The sequence below is a fragment of the Toxotes jaculatrix genome, chromosome 17, assembly GCF_017976425.1.
Source record: "Toxotes jaculatrix isolate fToxJac2 chromosome 17, fToxJac2.pri, whole genome shotgun sequence".
NCBI lineage: Eukaryota > Metazoa > Chordata > Actinopteri > Toxotidae > Toxotes > Toxotes jaculatrix.
In genome coordinates, this window is record NC_054410.1 from 5,123,124 (window position 1) to 5,141,067 (window position 17,944).

Sequence of the window (17,944 nt, forward strand, 5' to 3'; positions counted from 1 at the left end):
CGTCGTGATGAGGATGGTCAGCCTGAGATTTCTTCACCAGGAGGAAGAAAAAATAAATAAATAAATAAATAGTGGTGTTTTTGAATAACACAACAGCAGCGGTGCAAGACTGAGAGATGCGTCCAGATTTTTATGACACTGGTGAAATAATTCACTAATGGATAATTTAGAATCGATAAACCTGAGTGTGAAGTGTTTTAGTCCTATGGTCATTAAACGTGGCTTTAACAAGAATAACAGGATTCCGTGACTAAAACCAAAACCTCAACCTTCACTGGAGTCATGAATCTAAGCCACCTCAACCCCACCCCTTGAGAAAAAATAGCATTTATACATTTGAGTTTTTCATATTTGTTTAGTTAACTATACAATTTATTTGTAGGTTTCATATCCCAGCATGAAGTTCTTAAGATTTATCCCAAAGGCAAAGTCTAATTATTTAGCTATTCCCAGAGCTTTCAACTGTATCCTCCAGTCTTCTTGGCATGTGTCCCCATGGTGGAGAATGAATCTCCATTCTCATTTACTACAGAATCACTTTCCAAACCTTCTTACCACTGCCAGAAAATAAAAGTCTGGTGGGACATGGATGATATTTTGTCTAACAAATACTAAAATCAGGCTACAGAATATTTATTTATTTACACCAAACACTGGCAGATAATTGGGTACAGTTTAGTTGCTTGTTTTTTGCTAATTTGTTTGTGCTGACTTGATCCTGTATTAATGGCTAATTTGGCTCCCAAGTCTATTTTACTTTACATTGTGATCACATGGTGTGTAAATAAATTTCGTCAATTCACCACCATCTAATGGGCACACAGGAAACCTGAAACCAGATAGTAGTATTCCAGTACAGGAGCACTAGCTGTTCCTTGTGTAAAATATAGTGGCATGTCTATCTGTTATGTCCGCTGTGCATTGTACTTCATGGGAACTTGGAGACAACAGGGGCCCAAAAGCAAAATTTTGCCCTGAGGCCAGCGAACAGTTTAATCCGGCCATGCCGAGGACCTGACCTCAGTGTTGACTACAGCCTTGACTGTGTGGCAGATGGTTTGTAGGGAACTGTGGGAACATACACTTCTGAAGCACTAAATCAACTGACATGATAATGTCCTTATGGCCTGTCCTGCTAAGAATAATACAGCGAATGAGCACATTTCCCAAAATGCCGAACTAGTCCTTTAACGCCGTCTTTTTTCAGTTGATATGTGTTGCATATTCTTAAATTGTAATTTGTTATACAGCAGTCCTAGGAGCCAAGTAATAATCTTTGCATAAAATATACAGAGAGTGGGACAAATAGGGATATTGATCCAGACATGACTACAGTCGTACCATATTTTAATCTTGCCAGTAACGTGACTCAGTCCCTGTGATAATTCAGATCACAGACCTTAAACAGGAGGAGTTTAGGAAGGGTTTTGCTGTCAGGTACAGAAAGCCTGAAACCTTTTTCCAGTATGCTAATCAGCTCCAGGGACCTCCATGTTTCCTTGTGAGCCTCTGGGAGCCCCACAAGGCCCCCTGGAGGTCCCTGGACACCAGTATGGGAGCAGCAGATATAGGTCACCTTTGTTAAGTCATGTGTTGAAGCACAGTTGAGGCTCCCAGCCAAAATAATTCTCAGTAGTGAGGACCCAAATCCAAATCTGGATCCATTCAGACTTCTTTGGTATAAAGAAGAAAAAAGAAACCCAGCTGTCCATCACAATAGTTAATAAAACACTGAAATAAAAAGTCTGTCTCACACACAAAGCTCAGATTACTTGATTTCTTAATTTAATACTCACATACAGTACAGTATACACATAAGATTTCCTTTACATCTCACAAACACAAAAGCAAACAGTTAAATACATAGGTAACTTTTAGCACCAGCATAGAGTACTGATCCACTCAGCTTTCTCTAAAACTCTTATTCATAGTGATTTTCAAAATAAAACACCTTAGCTTGATCTCACTAGGCATGGCTTACATGTAATATCTTTACAGCAGCATTCACTTACAAAGGTTAATTGATTAAAAAAGGATGCATACTGTACACCGAAAGTGGTATACAAAAGCAATACTATATTATATACCCATTTACATGGCTGTTTGGGTTTTCTTAGTGTAATATTTACGTGTTCCGTGTGTTTTGACAAATTCTGTATCAACACTGATGCTTTTGATAAAAACATAGAAACATATGAAATTGAAAAAAATGTTCTTATGAGTATACATGAAGAGCCTATGGAGATAATTGGCATGTAACAATCTTGCATATTGAAACATAAATATATCACGTTCACAATGCTCTCATTTTTCTTTATATATACTAATAAGAGAGCCACTGTCTATGTCATGTTTTGTTTAGGCTATATTGTGTTTTTTTTATTTTTTAATATTAAAATTATAATAAAAAAGAATGACAAATCCAATGGGACCATTACTTTTTTGTTACACAGTAATGTGAAAAAATAGTATCAAAATGATTTTCTAAATCTCTCAATCAAAAAGCAATGTAGTATTTAATGCACCACTTTTCAGTACAGTTATAGATATGTTTTTAGCTTGATAAACACGAGTAAACAGGATCCTATAGTGAGCTTTGACAAAGTGAAAGTAGTCTTAAGGTATAAAGTGTTTTCTGTCATACATTTCCTGTCAGATGAAACAAACACACACACACATATATGTGCGTGTGTGTGTTTGTGTTGAAATCTGCATGCAGCCAACGGATGTGCTGCCCATGAAGGTTTGTGAGGCTAAATGGTTTCTTACACTGGCCCTCTTTTACTATGTTAACATGTGTATGGTGGACGTGTTCCACAATCTTAAGGTTTTCAGTTTAAAGTCTGTGCCAAAAGTACAGTAAATAATTTAACGATGAAAGAGAGAGGGGTGAATATGTAATTATCACAACATGACATCATGGAAATCTTCCAAAAAAAAAACAAAAAACACTAATCTGTACCAAGAGGGTCCAACTGCGGCCCTCAAGTCTGTGGATCCCAGGTATGCGAGCCAATGGGAAGAGAGTAGGGCCCCCACTTCATGTAGGGTGCCCAGAAGTGAGGCGTGTCACTTTTCTTGTTGTGTTCCATTTCGTTTCCTTTTTATTTCACCAGATTTGAAAACATTCACAGAGTTTCTTTGCTCAACACTTAAAAGCAGCTAAAATCGATAATATAAAAAAAATGTGAAAGCGGTCGCTCAAAGTGATGAATCTACAGAGAACTATCATCTGAATGTGAAGCTTTAGAGAGCTCAATAGCAAGTTTCTGTTCATCGTTTAGCTGTCCGGCCTACAACTTCACTCTTCTGGTTCACTCTCATTGCTCTCTTAGAGCCGTTTCCAGCCACAATAGGCTTCTATTTTCAGCAAAAATGCTATAAAACCCCACTGCACACTCCCTTCTCAGCACCAAACAGCCGACAGACACAGACAGACGGAGTCTTTAGCTGCATTTAGTTGGATCCTATTCTTACTCTACTCTATTTTTCACTTTTTCCTGTTGTTAAAATGCAAATGTTAATTACAGACGTCTTCATAAAAGACGGCCAAATCTGTCCAGTAATACCTGAACATTTAATTCTCTGTGTGGCTTTCGTGGATTTTTATATGTCGTTCTTTTTTCTTTTTTTTTTACACAGAAGTTACAGAACTTTGGGGCAGAGAAGGAAGTGACCCCCGCTTCTGGGAACCCTAAAGAAAGTGGCACACCTCATGCCTGAAGAACCAAAACCTGGGGGTCCCCAGATGTGAGCCTACGCAAATGTACTCTTGAATTCAAGGTATTGTGGAAGGTTCTCAGAACTTAGTTTGCTTTAGTTTGTCGATGTGGTAGCAAAGCTTCAAGGCCGGCCCCAGCTTCAGTCCAAGATATTTCATGATCATGTCGCTTTTTAGGAGTAACAAAGCGTTTCCATCAATCTCCTGAGAGAAGAAGAAGGAGAGGTTGGTGTGAAATCAGTGAGAAGTAGGTGACCAGCCATGATGATTTCAACTGGAAGTTTAGTCTCGCAAATTAAATCAGCAGCATAAAGAGTCAGCTTGTCGAGAACTCAGTGGACTTACGTGTTTTCTGAAGACGTCCGCATGGGGGCCAAGAGCCTGGGGATCTGCGTCCCTGATGAACCAGACAACATCTTCCACAGACCAGGTGGATGGGTCCTTATTGGGTGGAGCTTTGGAGTCCTGGGACTCTGGAGACGCATTATAACCTCCTGCAAGAACAAAAGATAGAGAGGAGAATTACTTTTGTTCCTCAGGGAAATAAACATGGACACAATCTTGGTTTTGTTTTTCCGTGACTTCTCACCTGTCCTGTTGCTCTCTGGGAACGTGTTTGGGCTGGTGGACGACTGCCTGCACATGCTCATGGACGCTGAGCCGTTAGAGAATTGCTGTGATGAACGAAACCCGTAGGAGGACTTTGGCGAGTAGGGTGAGCTTATGGAGCTGAAAGCAGAGTCGCCGGGGTCCACGGAGTAGCGTTTGCCGTCTGACTGGTCTAAATGGTAGTCCTCGGCCATAGAAGTTTCAGCTAAAGACAAGATTAGAGTCAAAATTAGCTGAGAGAACTTGTTTATATCAGCGCAGCAGCTTCTACTCAAGTCAAAATTTCAAAGTACCATCTGACTGGTAGGAGCCACCACTGTGCTGGGTAATGGGCTGATCACTGAAGAGGTTTTCACAGTGCAAGCTGCGACAGAGTTTCTTCAGAAAACGAAGCACATAGTCGATGCTGTTCACCACGGGGAGGCTCAGAAGGTGCTGCTTCCCATCAAATGTGGCTGGAAGAGCGAAACAGGGAGACCACTTGAAACAACAGCACAGTTTGGATACACTTTCTTCCAAATTAGGTCATTAAACTTTCACTAATGGCAGTTCTTTTTTAAATCAGTTTCACCTCAGGTGAAGTGATAAGAAATTTATTGAAGGGTATTAAACAAACAGAAAACAACACCTGAGGGGGGTCTTTGTACAACACCTGATATTTTTTCTCCCCCGTAGCCTTGTGTGAGGAGCGTGAACACTGTTTTCTGCTGGAAGGCGCTGTCAATGCAGCCTTGGACGGCCTGCTGCAGCACCACGGAGGGCCTGTCGGGTCCAAAGTGATCAGGGAGCTGCTGGATCTTCTTCCTGTCCAGGTTTGGGCCCGTGTTGGCCTGCTTGTTGATGTAGATACAGACTTGTACAAGAAAAATACAGGTGGAGATGGGGAAAGAAAGGGAGAAACAGAAGAACAAAGGAAAAAAATTACACCTTAATAATCTTCTGTACTGACTTATATAATCTTTTAACAGTCTTTAAACAAATCCGGACTGGATTACGAAGCCAAAAACACCATTAATGCTTCTCACACGTGGTTCAGAGTGCTTTGTGTCCTACCTGTGAGCACCTGGGGCGTGGCAGAGTGGGGGATGGTGGCGGCATCCTGAGGAATGGAGCTCATATCAGGCTCAGGGGTGCTGCTGGGTGGAGAAATCGCTAACGGTGTCATCACCATCCTGGGTTTGAGCTGCAGAAAAAGAAAAATGTTTTTGCATTCCTGAGTTTATTTTGGGCATATTATTTATTTATGCATACTAAATGATGTAGGGGGGGGGGGGGGGTGGCAGAATATCCGGAATATGAAATCTGCATGAAGCTGTAGTTTTCATGCTACAGATGGTGAGTTTTGTGTGTATTTATGATATATTAATAAGAATTACTTCTCTTTTAGACACAAAAATGTTTCAATAACATTTGACTACAGCAGAACAAAGCCTCACAGATGTTAAGTCTCTTACTGTTACACTGGGGTCCCACAAAAACTGAAGGGCATGGAGCCTGTGTGTCTCTGTCTTTCTGTGTACACATGCATTTTTAAACACACTGCATCCACACACCACATCTCATCCCCCCCTCCGTTCCCCACCACCCAATCTGGCTGACCTTGAAGCCCGGCTTTCTCCCCCTCTTCTTTGGCACTTTGAGTGGAGGGAGCGATTCTGGGTAACGGTTAGGAAAATCCATCTTGGCGACATTGCGGAGTGGGGGTCTCCCTCTCTTCCTGCCCGGTATCTTCCCCGACTGGCTGGGGATGAAGGAGGGAGCCACTGCAGCTGATTGCATTTCACTGTTGTTGCCGTCTGATTTCTGTGCCGTTGCTGCAGGTACACTCATTTGGAGCTGGAGACAAAGGGAACAACCGTTGAGCTCAGGCAACAGAAAAGAAAAATAAACATGCACTTATACACAAATCCTCCTCAGCAGCTACACATTAGAGAGCAGCAGCATTAGCATCCATTTAGAGCAGACACAGAGGAAGCAGGATGGCTTGGCAAAGGTGTGCAACGGCAACATCCAAACACTAACAGACTGCAGAAGACCCAGCTGAGCAATGCGGTGAGAGGAGCAGAATTTAGCAGAGCACTATAATAATCGAACAACACAAAAGGCAGCCATGCAAGAGCTGTGGACGAAACAGCACCTCCATCCTGCACTGATAACAGACCAATAAACCTGAGAGAGAGAGAGAGAGAGGGGGTGGGGGGTGTCTATTACCTGCTATCTTCTATTGTGAAAGCCCAAGAGCCAAGCCCTTTAGTTTTAAATCCCAAAAGCCTTAAGGTGAATTTAAAGCTAAATTCCTCACAATGCAAGGAAAGCCATCTTGCTCTTTCTGTATGTGGCTTTTTCCTCGTCCCCTTTTGGTTAACACACTGCTGCTGCTGCTGCTGCTGCTGCTGCTGCTGCTCGGCACACAGGCTGCAGACATCTCATTAGACTAATGCATTCAGCAGTGGCAGAGGGAGGGGGAAATTGACTTCACCATGGCTACCCAGCTATGAATTACCATTACGATGACAGCTTCCACCCTAATCTTAAAAAAAAGAAGAAGAAGCAGCTATAAGAAACACACTTATACGTTGCAGCTGCAGAGCTAACCAGAAAGAAGAAACTGCAATTTATACCAGTAAAAATTATCCTGTTTTAAGCAGATATGTCAAAGTATATAGTATGTAAACAAACAATAACCAGCCAGCAGGCACTCACCATCCAAAACAGATGTGGAGTATCCCTACGCTCCGTTCTGTATTTCCTATATTTTTTTCTGCCTCCAATAGCAGAGCACGGATCTCAAAGCAAGGCGGATTCCACTGTAATACTGTATATGTGTGTGTGTGTGTGTATATGTGTGTGTATAACAGAGACAGACAGATAGAGAGCGAGTGACAGTGTGTGTGTCTGTGTGTGTGCATTAAAGAGAGAGAGAGGGAGAAGGGCTCTTCTGTTGTCATGGCAACAAGCCTGTAAGCCCAGTAACACCCTGACCGTTGTCTGCCATGTTTTGTCTGCAACTCCAGCTCAGTGCTGTGGAGGGATAATTGGACTGAGTTTCTGCTGTTAATCAGGATGAGAATATTTATTGGAAAGTATGAAAAAAATGAATGTTATTTTTCTGTGTTTTTATTTTTCTGTTTTTTTTTTCCTGTTGTGTGTTTTACACACACACACACACACAGACACACATATTAACCAAAATGTTTGGTTATCAAAATATTAGGTAGGACATTTCAGTGTGCTGTGTATAGCACACTGCAATGTTTTGTTGTTGACAGGTACTGTAGAATACAAAACTTGTCTGGCTTTGTATTTCTCATCACAATTTCCACTGTTATTATTACCAAGATGATAAAATCCAAGATGAAGGATTGCTGGAAATGTCGCCGCCTGCTGGCCGCTGATGTTTTTCTGTGTGTTGTCTTTGCTAATAAAGTTACGTTGACGCAATTTGAAACCAAGATGGCGGTACGCGTACCGCTGTCTTTAAAGATGTCACCCTCAGCTTTACTGGGCTTTAAGTGTCTTTTAACAGAGCAAAATCCCTCCAAAACGCTGCTGAAATCTTTAACGGAGCTCTGCAGACGAGGTAAGACGAGTTTATTTACCGAGCTGCTGTGATAAAGGAGTTTGTTCGGTGGTGTAAACAGTCTGAAAGTCGACCTAGCTCTACTTGTTATTTGTCTCTAGTAGCCGGTTCACACTCTCTCATAACAAACCTGGTTTTATTCTAAATGTTTTTCCTGTTTCATAAATTCACCTTGTTATTTTCAGTGGCTTTATCCTACCCTGTGAACGGTCACTGGTCGTCACTCGCTAACCTTTGGTCTTTGTCCACAAGAGCGACATTATCGTAACTTTCCGCATTAATAAACGTCTTTTTGCGAACATTTGAGATGTGTGCAGACTGAACTCCCGGTACTATATGTGTTGTGTGTGATATGTGTTACTGTATGTGTCATAATTTCTAAGGTTACTCCGTGAAAGCCCAGCAGGCGGTGGAGGAGGGCGGCGTCAGCGCCGGCGGGTTCAGCGGGCCTTTGGATCACTACAGCGGCCTGATCCGAGACGGGACACTGCGGGAGGATGAGCATCAGAAAGCGGTGCTGCAGAAACTGGACGATCTGCACAAAACACTCAGAGGATACAGCAACACACCGACATCCATCTTCTCCAAGGTACAGACAAGTTCGTCAACACACCTGTAGTTTTCACTGGAATATGATTGTACTGACTCGTGCAGTAAAGTGCATGCACATTACATATAAATAATGTGCAAAAATGTTGATTTTTGAAGTAAAAAGAAGTAAATGCAACTCCTGCAGCAAACAGACATTAAAAAAAAAAAAAAAACATTCTTAAAAGGTCACTGTCAAACTAGGGTCACTGCTTAATACACACTACATATCACAGCTGGCCAACACAGCAGCTAAGATTCCTAATTTATGAGTTTTCACCAATCTTTTTGCATCTCTTAAGGTTCTGAGATATTTTTAGGCTGTCTTGCACACACAGCATGCTTTAAGGTCAGCCTCTAACCGCTGTGGATCATTGTGCCGTTGCAGAAGACACTTTTCAGTTTCAGTTCACTTGTTCACCTGTGCCACAACCAAACAAAGAATAATATTTCCACCCCCATGCTTAACAGCTGGCAAAGCAAAGTTTTGCATGCAGCGGTACATGGTGTTTGACGAAACTAACAAATGTAACGTGTCAACCAAGTGTCGGTGAAGCTTTGCACGCTCAAATCAAGAAGTAGGTTTTCAAAGTTGTGTCAGAAAAATAACAAGCACACATGTTTTGGCTTCTGTTATTCAATGATGTAATATATGTATGCATGTAATAATACTGTCTGCCATGATGTTATCATAGGTCCAAATGCTTTCAGCCAACACCAGTCTGTATTATGTCTGTATTATGTGTAAATGCAAGCTTATAATCTTCGTAGGTGATTTCAGCAGCATGTTGTTTGAAATAAACCCTTTATCTGTTTGTTTAAAGGCTGTTACACTAGTCTTGTCACTCAGAGACTTGACACATGTAGGTTTTGTTAAAATAACGTACTCTGTCTCATGCTTTATTGCCTTTGAATTTGGTGAAGAGGTCTTGTGTTTCACGGTGATGGAACCTGTTCAGTTTCAGGTTTCTTTTGTTGTTTGAGAATATTTTAAATTCCTGAATCTGCTTTCTAAGTTTTTTGTTCTTATATCTCTTAGTTTTTCACAAAACCCAAACCTCCAAAAGGCTACTACATCTATGGTGATGTTGGTAAGGAATACTTGTATATAGAATAGTTGTGAATCTAAATTTAACTTCTCATTAAACATTATGTACTTTATGTCTTAATTTGCTCCTGATTCACTTTGTTCTTTCTTGTTTCAGGCACAGGAAAAACTATGGTCATGGACATGTTTTATTCATATGTGGAGACTGAAAAGAAAAAGAGGGTTCATTTCCACGGCTTTATGTTGGACGTGCATAAAAGTGAGTACACTTCATATACTGAGGCAGCACAGTGTCACGGGTGTGAAGTACCTTTCTCAGTTAAGCGGTTTTTCAGAGAGAGTGGGTACTCTTTGCTTTGTTCACCTGTCGTTTTTTTTCTATTTTATTTGCTCCTAACGGCCACTAGAGGGCAGATAAGCCAACTTAGAGTAACTGAATGAATGCATGAATGAATGAACCAGTCATGGTCCAAGAAGTGGAATTTGTGCTCCAAGCTGCAAAGGCTGGTTAGTGAGAAGTAAAACATCAGAGACACATATCCTTGTATTTTGCACAGAAAAATGTCTCCCGCTGCCACACTTCGCTTCATTACCTCGTTCATAAGGTTGATATCAAAGTGCATATCAGACCACATAAATGAGATTAAAATCCCAGTTGGATAATAGTTTGATACCCAAGGTATATCTTCACCATTTTGTCCTATTTAATGGTCAGTCAACCCTCAGAGACAAAGATCACTGTCCTTGCATTCATGTATTTCACATTTTGGATTCAGCTAAGAATAAAATCTGTACACTGTTCGTCTTTATAACACTGTGACTGTCGTCAGTCAGTTCCCCTGCACTCAAATATCTACTGTACATTACTCACTGTAAATTTAAAAAAAGTCTGTGTGAAAACTTAGATTCACATTGGTCAGAATTCATAGTTATCATGTTATATTGAAGATTGTGTGAAAATGTCTGAGCGAGGATAGTTTTTGTGCGAATGTAGACTGCACAAAGTCTTAACTTGTTCTAAGAGTATTTCAGTTACTATGTTTACATTTACTACATTGTGAAAAATAATATAGTATATAAAATATTCAGTTTACACAAATTTACACTCAGTTTTTACCTTGATGCTTTTTCAACTCCAAATAACCAGAATCGACAGCCTGTTAAACATATGTCTCATCTGTTTGATTTGCGGGTGAATGAAAATATTTAAAATGTTAATCTAAAAAAACAATTGGATTCCAGCTTTATCATCCATTGTTTTAAGTCAGTCACACTGATATAATTATGGCTTCACTGTATTAAAATGGAGCCTCTCCTCTTTATTCACGCGTTGCCATGGTGAATCTTAGTATCAGAGCTCCACTGATCATGGCTTTTATTTTCATTCACCAGGCAGTCACTTAACTCGGAGTGAACATGCCCAGAGTTGATTGAACTAACTCTGATCAGCTGAAAACTCTCGTCTCAGATCATTGTTATTGTGGTTATTATGGCTTTGTCCCCTCCCTGTTCACGTGAGAAGGAAAAATATTGACATTCACCTTCTTTTGGTGGTGTTTTTGCCTGAGAAGCATCTTGATTCTTGTCACAATTTTTTAAAAATGATATTCAGCATTAACAAGGTTGACACGAATCCTTCTGACACTGCTGACTTCTGACAGTTTTGAATAGGTAGCTCAAGCCACTTGCCTTTGAGGCAGAATTGCTGCCACCAGAGGGCGACACTGTCCCTCGTCCTGCTGCTTAAGTGAAGTCATAAAATCTCCTGTCAGTGTCTACAGACAGCCCACTGAATCAGCAGCTTGCATCTATGACACTGTGGCATCCTTGTTAATGTTTTGGCCGTTGAAGGCAGATGTTCCAAATGATAAAACCATGTCACAGTGGCGGCGTAATTTGTTGTGTTTAGTGTTAATGTCCGTTACGAGGGTCTTGTTTCGATACTGCTGTACGTTAAGCGCTTCACTACATTCTGCTTCCAAACTTTGTTGAACAACACAGTGCTGTGGTTGCTGAACTGAGCTTAAACTTCCTGTTTAGTCACCACACTTCAGTTTTGTTGTCTATACGGCACTGCATATGTGTTTTGTTATATATGCAAACTGCTGACAAAGCACTTGAAACAGGTCTAGTGAAACTCTGTCTCCCCCAAGTCTCAAGTTCTGTTTTATGATAAAGTTTAAAATAACTATAATCAGAAATATGTAGCACTTGTTTTCTTGTAAATATTTAAATTAATTTTTACTCTGTGGCTTAGTCGAACTTTAAATTTTGTGAACTCTTACCTCCCAAACAAAAGAGTAGAAACTGTGCATTTACTAAACACTGAGATTTGTGTTTTGCAGTTCATTTGCTTTCATTGCTTTTTAGTTCATGTATTTGTGTGTAATCATTTGTATTTCCAAACTACAGAACTACAGGTAGGACAGATTTTTGTTTTCTTGTTTTCAGGGATCCATCGGCTAAAACAGAGTATGCCAAAGAGGAAAGCGGGAAAAATGGCCAAATCCTATGACCCCATTGCTCCAGTTGCTGAGGAGATCAGTGAAGAGGCTTGTCTTCTATGCTTTGATGAGTTTCAGGTAGCGATCTCTCAGTATTTCTACATACCACAGTGCCTATGATGGAGTCTTTATATATCTCTATATCTCTATCTCTATCTCTCTATCTATATATATCTATATATATATATCTATATCTATCTATCTATTTATCTATACATATATACATATATATACACTGAACCTCAGCAGTACGGTCTCTGTGCTGCACCCAAAGTTAATTTATTTCTGAAATGCATTTCAGGTCACTGATATCGCTGATGCCATGATTCTTAAGCAGCTTTTTGAGAATCTGTTTCTGAATGGAGTTGTTGTTGTGGCCACTTCTAATCGTCCGCCTGAAGGTAAGGAGCGAGTGTTGTTAACAAAACAAACAATGCAACAACAAACAAAAATAAAACATGGCGTCACATTTTTTCTTGTCACATTGCCTTTGTGGTAATCTAAAGAGTCAGTCCTTTTCCGGTTGTGTCCATATTACTTTTAATGTTCTTGAAATCTAAAGTATCATCATATCATTTTCATCAGATTTAACGTGTTATTACTTTCAAAGCTGTTTTACTTTTAGTGATTTAACAAACCAGTTAAAGCAAATGTGAATGAAATCTTATTTGTCATCTTCCCTCAGACTTGTACAAAAACGGACTGCAGAGAGTCAACTTTGTGCCTTTTATCGCCGTGTTGCAGGTGAGAACGTAGAGTGGTTTTTCACTGAGGGGCAAGGAAAGCAGTTGCTGTTTATGACAGGCACAGTGAAATATCTTTCACATTTTAAAGGCTCCTGTTGTTAACATTCTGCCTCTCACATGCAGAATTATTGCCAAACTCTTCCTCTGGATTCTGGGATAGATTACCGCAGAAGGAACAGACCCTCTGCTGGAAAACTCTACTTTCTGTGAGAAATTTTTCCTGTAAAACAATCAGCATTTGAACGTTTAACATGTTAAAAACATTTAATCTGTGGTAGAAATGCACAGTTTTTGTTTTTTTTTAATGTTTCCATGTTACATTTACTGTAGCTCCAGTGAACCTGATGTAGAAGCGACACTAGACAAGATGTTTGATGAGCTGGCTTTTAAACAGAATGACAGTAAGTGGACTTTCAAAGGAGTTTTGACTTAATTCTACACCTGATATGTAATTTAGTTATCACTTCACAATTATTCCCATATCTATATTCATCTACTATATTTGCATTATATTATATGGTGTACTTACCATATCACGTTTTCCCCACAGTAACACGACCAAGAGTTCTGAATGTTCACAACAGAAAAGTCCGTCTGAACAAAGCCTGTGGGGCCATTGCAGACTGTACATTTGAGGAGCTGTGTGACAGAGTAAGTCTCTGCTTTTTTTGTTTTTGTTTTAAATAGAAGTTGTGCGAAGGATATTGTGTCATAACTGTTGTAAACCTATCTATGTGCACCAGTATTGACTTCTTATCTTGGATTATCTAATATCTTGGTGTATATACATGCATATAAATATATATATATATTTCAGAAATGTTGCTTAGGCTTTGCATTTTGTATCTCAGAAATCATGTTTCTGCTTACGCTGCGGGCAGTGGCACTCAGTTGTCAGCATGTCACTGATGTGCTGAATCAAAAACAAATCAAATCAGTCAAAAAACATTTCTAAGCAGCGTTCATGATGACAAAGCGTGAGCTGTTGGTTCTCCCAGGAATTTCTGATTTCTTTGGAAAACGTACAAATGTGCGAGTCCTTTGATTGTTGTTGACACATTCCGTCTATAACGCTCTTATAAAGTCCTCATAAAATCTGATGTTGCCTTTTAAACGTCCTTGTACTGAAAGCTTCAGAGTCAAACATCCACAGTATATGACGGTGTCATATGCTGTGTACTCTGTATGTGCCTGTTAAAATGTTTCATTGACGCTACGGTCTGATAACATTGCATAAAATATTAAAATCACCAATTCATCACAGCTTCACCATCATATCATTTTAAATCTAGACTTTCAGCACCAGTCTATTTGGTGGAAGACACTGGGAGGTCAACCAGAATTTAAAGTCCAACAGGTTTAAACAGTTCTTGGTTGTTTTCTATGATTTACTCACTTGTGACTGGGTAAGGGACTATAGCAATCCAAAGAGATTAAAAAAAATTTAAAATGTGGTTTGATGAAAAAATGTAAAGTGAACAACAACTTGAACCAGAAGTGATTTGAGATCAGCAACAGTGATGTCGAGTGTTTAATCGTAAATGTTTCAGCCTTTAGGGGCCAGTGACTACCTGGAGATATCCAGGCTGTTTGACACCGTTTTTATCCGACACATTCCTCTGCTCACGCTGAACAAGAAAACTCAAGCCAGGCGGCTCATAACGCTGGTGGATGCCCTCTACGACCACAAGGTACACTGCACTTATTTGTTTGCACATTTAAAAACAAAACAAAAAAAACTTCTTTACACAGGCGTCCGATTGAGAATTTAACAGCGGGTCATCTCTAATTTCAGGTGCGGGTGGTGATTCTTGCAGACCACCCTCTCGAGGATATTTTTATGCACGACGGGGATCACAGTCACGACGAGAGCCACATTCTGATGGACGATCTGGGGCTGAAAAGGGTAAGAGCTCTGCGACTCTTATAACAGCTAAACCAGTTTTTCACGTTGGGTGTGTGTACTTTCGGTCGTAAAGATAATTATGGAGGTTGAGGCTGTTGGTTGTCAGTGAATAGAGCTTAAAACGCACAACGGAGTTAAGGCAGACCACTTCGTGTGTGCACTGTAAAAATCATCATAACCACCACTTCAGTCTATTACTGAGTCTTAAATGAGTTTATTTTAAATGAGGTAAGGCTGTAAACCACTCGAAGTGCATTCCTCTGCCAAGGATGTTCAGTCCCAAAACAAATTGATTACCTTATTTAATAATAGAAAAATATCAATAATTTTAAAACTGCATCTGTATTTGATTTCACACAGTGATAAAGAATCACAAGATACGTGGGTCAGATTAGCTCTTTTTGGGTTATCTTTCTAAAGAACTAATAACCGGTCAAACAGGAATCAAAATTTTACTTGCATGAGGTGCCATTTTCTTAATACCAGTGCACCATTTGCCTCAGTCTGATTTGAGTCATGATAATGCTACTTTATTTTTAGAAGCAAATTATGTGTCTATGGAAACTGCAGTGTTAAATCATCCCACTCTAATGGCAAATTTTTTTCCTGTTCTCAATTAAAAATCAGCTTGTTATGTTGAAATCATCAATTTATCGCATCTTATAACTTATCTTAAACGTTAACATAAGTTTCCAAAGTTTATTTTTCAACTATAAAAAAAATATATAGTTAAAATTAAAAGTTGAGGAGCACCTCCCTGGTTTAGGGGTCAAAAATCAGAAAAAAAAACATAAAAGCATCAAGACAAAAACATATAAAAAATGTAAATGTGCCTCAAAACCGAGGTCTGTATAAACATGTAAAGACTAAAGATTTAAGATTTTTTGAGATCAAAGAATTTAAAATTTAAAGATAAAGAATTGGTGTACTGACTACAACACAGAGCAATTCTTCTGTCGAATTGTCTTTTTTTTTTGACCAGTGTAAAGCAATTTGTTTGATGCCTTTTATTTAAACCAGTGCACAATACCATAATGACTTAGCATTCAGAGTTTCATTAAATTATGTAATTTTTTTTTTTATTTAATACCATGTGGTTTAACAGGAAGAAGCCAGCAGTCTGTCCATATTCAGCGGAGAAGAGGAAAAATTTGCCTTCCAGAGAACTGTGTCTCGACTCACAGAGATGCAGACAGAGGAATACTGGCTGGAAGGGGACAGAAGCACGAAATCGCAGGTTTAACATTTGGGAACAATCGACCGTGTTACACAACGTCCATACTTCATACGCTGTACTCCTCTCTGCCAAAAACAGTCCAGACTGAACACCACTCCTACACATCTTATCTAGCACAAACCCAATGGGACTGCTCAACAGTATGTGTGCAAATGTTGTACAGAGAATATTTATTGATATCTTAAGGACTTTTATCACTTTACTGCGACGTTGCACTTTATGGATAATTTTTAAGATGAACTTTAGGGTCTCTTAGTGCTTTTAACTCAATATCATATAGCGGTCCAACTGTATTTTATAAGTCTGTGGGAAAGAGCTGGACGGCTTTTGGAAATGGATTTCCAATGGACTTTTATGAAGATTTAAGCGACATTTTAATGCAGCTCAATGAGCTGAGTGTGATTCTTACACAAGTCTAAATACGGTGGCAGCGGATTGGTCTGGGTAATTGAAGCTGAGTGTTTATATCTGATGATTTATGTGGATGGTGCTTGTGAAATTTCACAGATGTACTGAACAATAACATTTGGCTGAATGCGTCAGTATTTTCATTTGCAAGATGAAAAGGAAACATAAAACATGCATCACAGGATGTGTTTTAATTTACATATTCTGTATTTTTATGCAACTGTCTTCAGAAATGAAACTAATAAGGTTTTGGGTGTGGGCTGATGTTTAACTGGTTGCCTATTTACGTGAATGTTTTATTTATTTATTTTTTTTAAACAATCAGTATTTGCCCTACAAATACAAAGACACGAAACTGTGTAGGAAGTGAAAGCGAGAAAAAAAATCTTCAGAGTTTATCTCCCATACAAACAAAAGTGTTATTAGTACATACAGTTGGTGGTATTTTATTTACTGAAATCTGATGTTTATTTTTGCAACCCTCTCCCCCCCCAAAAAAAACAGTGTGTTGTTTGAATCATAAAATTCACGATCTTTAAATCTTGAAACCCCTACAATCCACTTTGACACAAAAGTGACACAAAACATTTGCCGCTGTTTGAGAATGGAGGATGTGCATTTGTTCAGGTGTGAATTTCATTTGTTGAAATCTTTTTTTTCCCTTTAATGTTGAAATGTACAACATTCAGTCTCACACAGTCTGTGAGTGAGGTTAACAGTCACATTACTCCTGATCAGAAGCTAAAGCTAACATGATGACAAGAACAACTACCAACAAACAACAACCTGAATAATATTTTTGATATTTGTAAATATCTATACACACAGAGAGAGAAATACAGATCCTCTGAGACACTGTTGCAATCCGTGAAGAAAAAAAACTGATTATTTTAGGTTTTTCTTTTTATTGATTAAAATAATCAGACAATGGAATCATCTACAGAAAATAGAACTGTACACTCAATAAAACAGTCATGTTTTTACTTTTCATTGATTGTTTTATTGAGTGCTCAGTTCTATTTTCTGTAAATTTTATCTTCCTACATTCTGAGTCACAGCCTTCTCCACACCTCAGAGCATAATTCTAGGGGGGAGTACTATTAAATACCTCAGTTATGTTTTTGTTTGTTTGTTTTTTTTTGTCTAAAAACACCAGAATCTTCCTCCAGAACCAACTATTTGTAGAATGAACTCCATTAAAGTCCGTTTAAACTAAAATCATTTTCAACAAATGAATAATCACACTGAGGACTTATCATTTCTTAAGTAGAACTTTGAAAGACTTTGAAACAGGCTGTGGGAAATAAAATTCATGTAATATGAAACAGATTTATAGATTGTATTGTTGTTATCTCATCAAAATTGGATGACCTCAGTTTTTCTTAAGTCCTAGCTTTGGTCCTGCTTCCAGACTTCAGGATAATGATGCAGCACAGTACAGGTGAGTAACTGGTATTGTTACTTATGCTTTGGTAATGTTTTGGAGCATTATTGTCTCTCTGTCTCTAATGTTACTTCTGAGCGGACATGTCCACACTGTCACTTTAATTTCTGTTCAGTCCAGGGGGCAGGATCGTGTTTTTTTTTTCCCCCTCCT

At 39.1% G+C, this 17,944-nt stretch overlaps 2 protein-coding genes across 2 annotated transcripts; one reads left to right on the forward strand and one right to left on the reverse strand.

The window, feature by feature from the left end:
• Window positions 1-3,799: 3,799 nt before the first annotated feature.
• LOC121197470 (sex comb on midleg-like protein 4) lies at window positions 3,800-6,160 on the reverse strand. Its single transcript, XM_041061087.1, has 7 exons — window positions 5,930-6,160; window positions 5,384-5,513; window positions 4,983-5,183; window positions 4,624-4,785; window positions 4,311-4,535; window positions 4,067-4,212; window positions 3,800-3,925 (listed from the first exon to the last, which is right to left on the reverse strand). The coding sequence occupies exons 1-7, from the start codon at window positions 6,158-6,160 to the stop codon at window positions 3,800-3,802; spliced, it is 1,221 nt and encodes a 406-aa protein (XP_040917021.1).
• Window positions 6,161-7,777: 1,617 nt separating this feature from the next.
• Window positions 7,778-17,631, forward strand: afg1la (AFG1 like ATPase a). Its single transcript, XM_041061588.1, has 13 exons — window positions 7,778-7,910; window positions 8,294-8,499; window positions 9,538-9,589; window positions 9,704-9,805; window positions 11,998-12,128; window positions 12,352-12,451; window positions 12,736-12,794; window positions 12,920-13,002; window positions 13,127-13,197; window positions 13,347-13,447; window positions 14,347-14,487; window positions 14,592-14,702; window positions 15,808-17,631. Exons 1-13 carry the CDS (start codon window positions 7,784-7,786, stop codon window positions 15,943-15,945), a joined length of 1,422 nt encoding a protein of 473 aa, XP_040917522.1. The 5' UTR covers window positions 7,778-7,783; the 3' UTR covers window positions 15,946-17,631.
• The last annotated feature ends 313 nt before the right edge of the window (window positions 17,632-17,944 follow it).

Coding starts and splice junctions, on each gene's coding strand:
- LOC121197470 (XM_041061087.1), bottom strand. CDS start 6,160: ATGAGTGTACCTGCAGCAACGGCACAGAAATCAGACGGCAACAACAGT. Junction 5,184..5,383: donor CACGCCCCAGGTGCTCACAG/GTAGGACACAAA, acceptor TTCTTGTACAAG/TCTGTATCTACATCAACAAG. Junction 4,213..4,310: donor CCCAGAGAGCAACAGGACAG/GTGAGAAGTCAC, acceptor TTCTTGCAGGAG/GTTATAATGCGTCTCCAGAG.
- afg1la (XM_041061588.1), top strand. CDS start 7,784: ATGGCGGTACGCGTACCGCTGTCTTTAAAGATGTCACCCTCAGCTTTA. Junction 13,003..13,126: donor GCTGGAAAACTCTACTTTCT/GTGAGAAATTTT, acceptor CATTTACTGTAG/CTCCAGTGAACCTGATGTAG. Junction 13,198..13,346: donor GGCTTTTAAACAGAATGACA/GTAAGTGGACTT, acceptor TTTTCCCCACAG/TAACACGACCAAGAGTTCTG.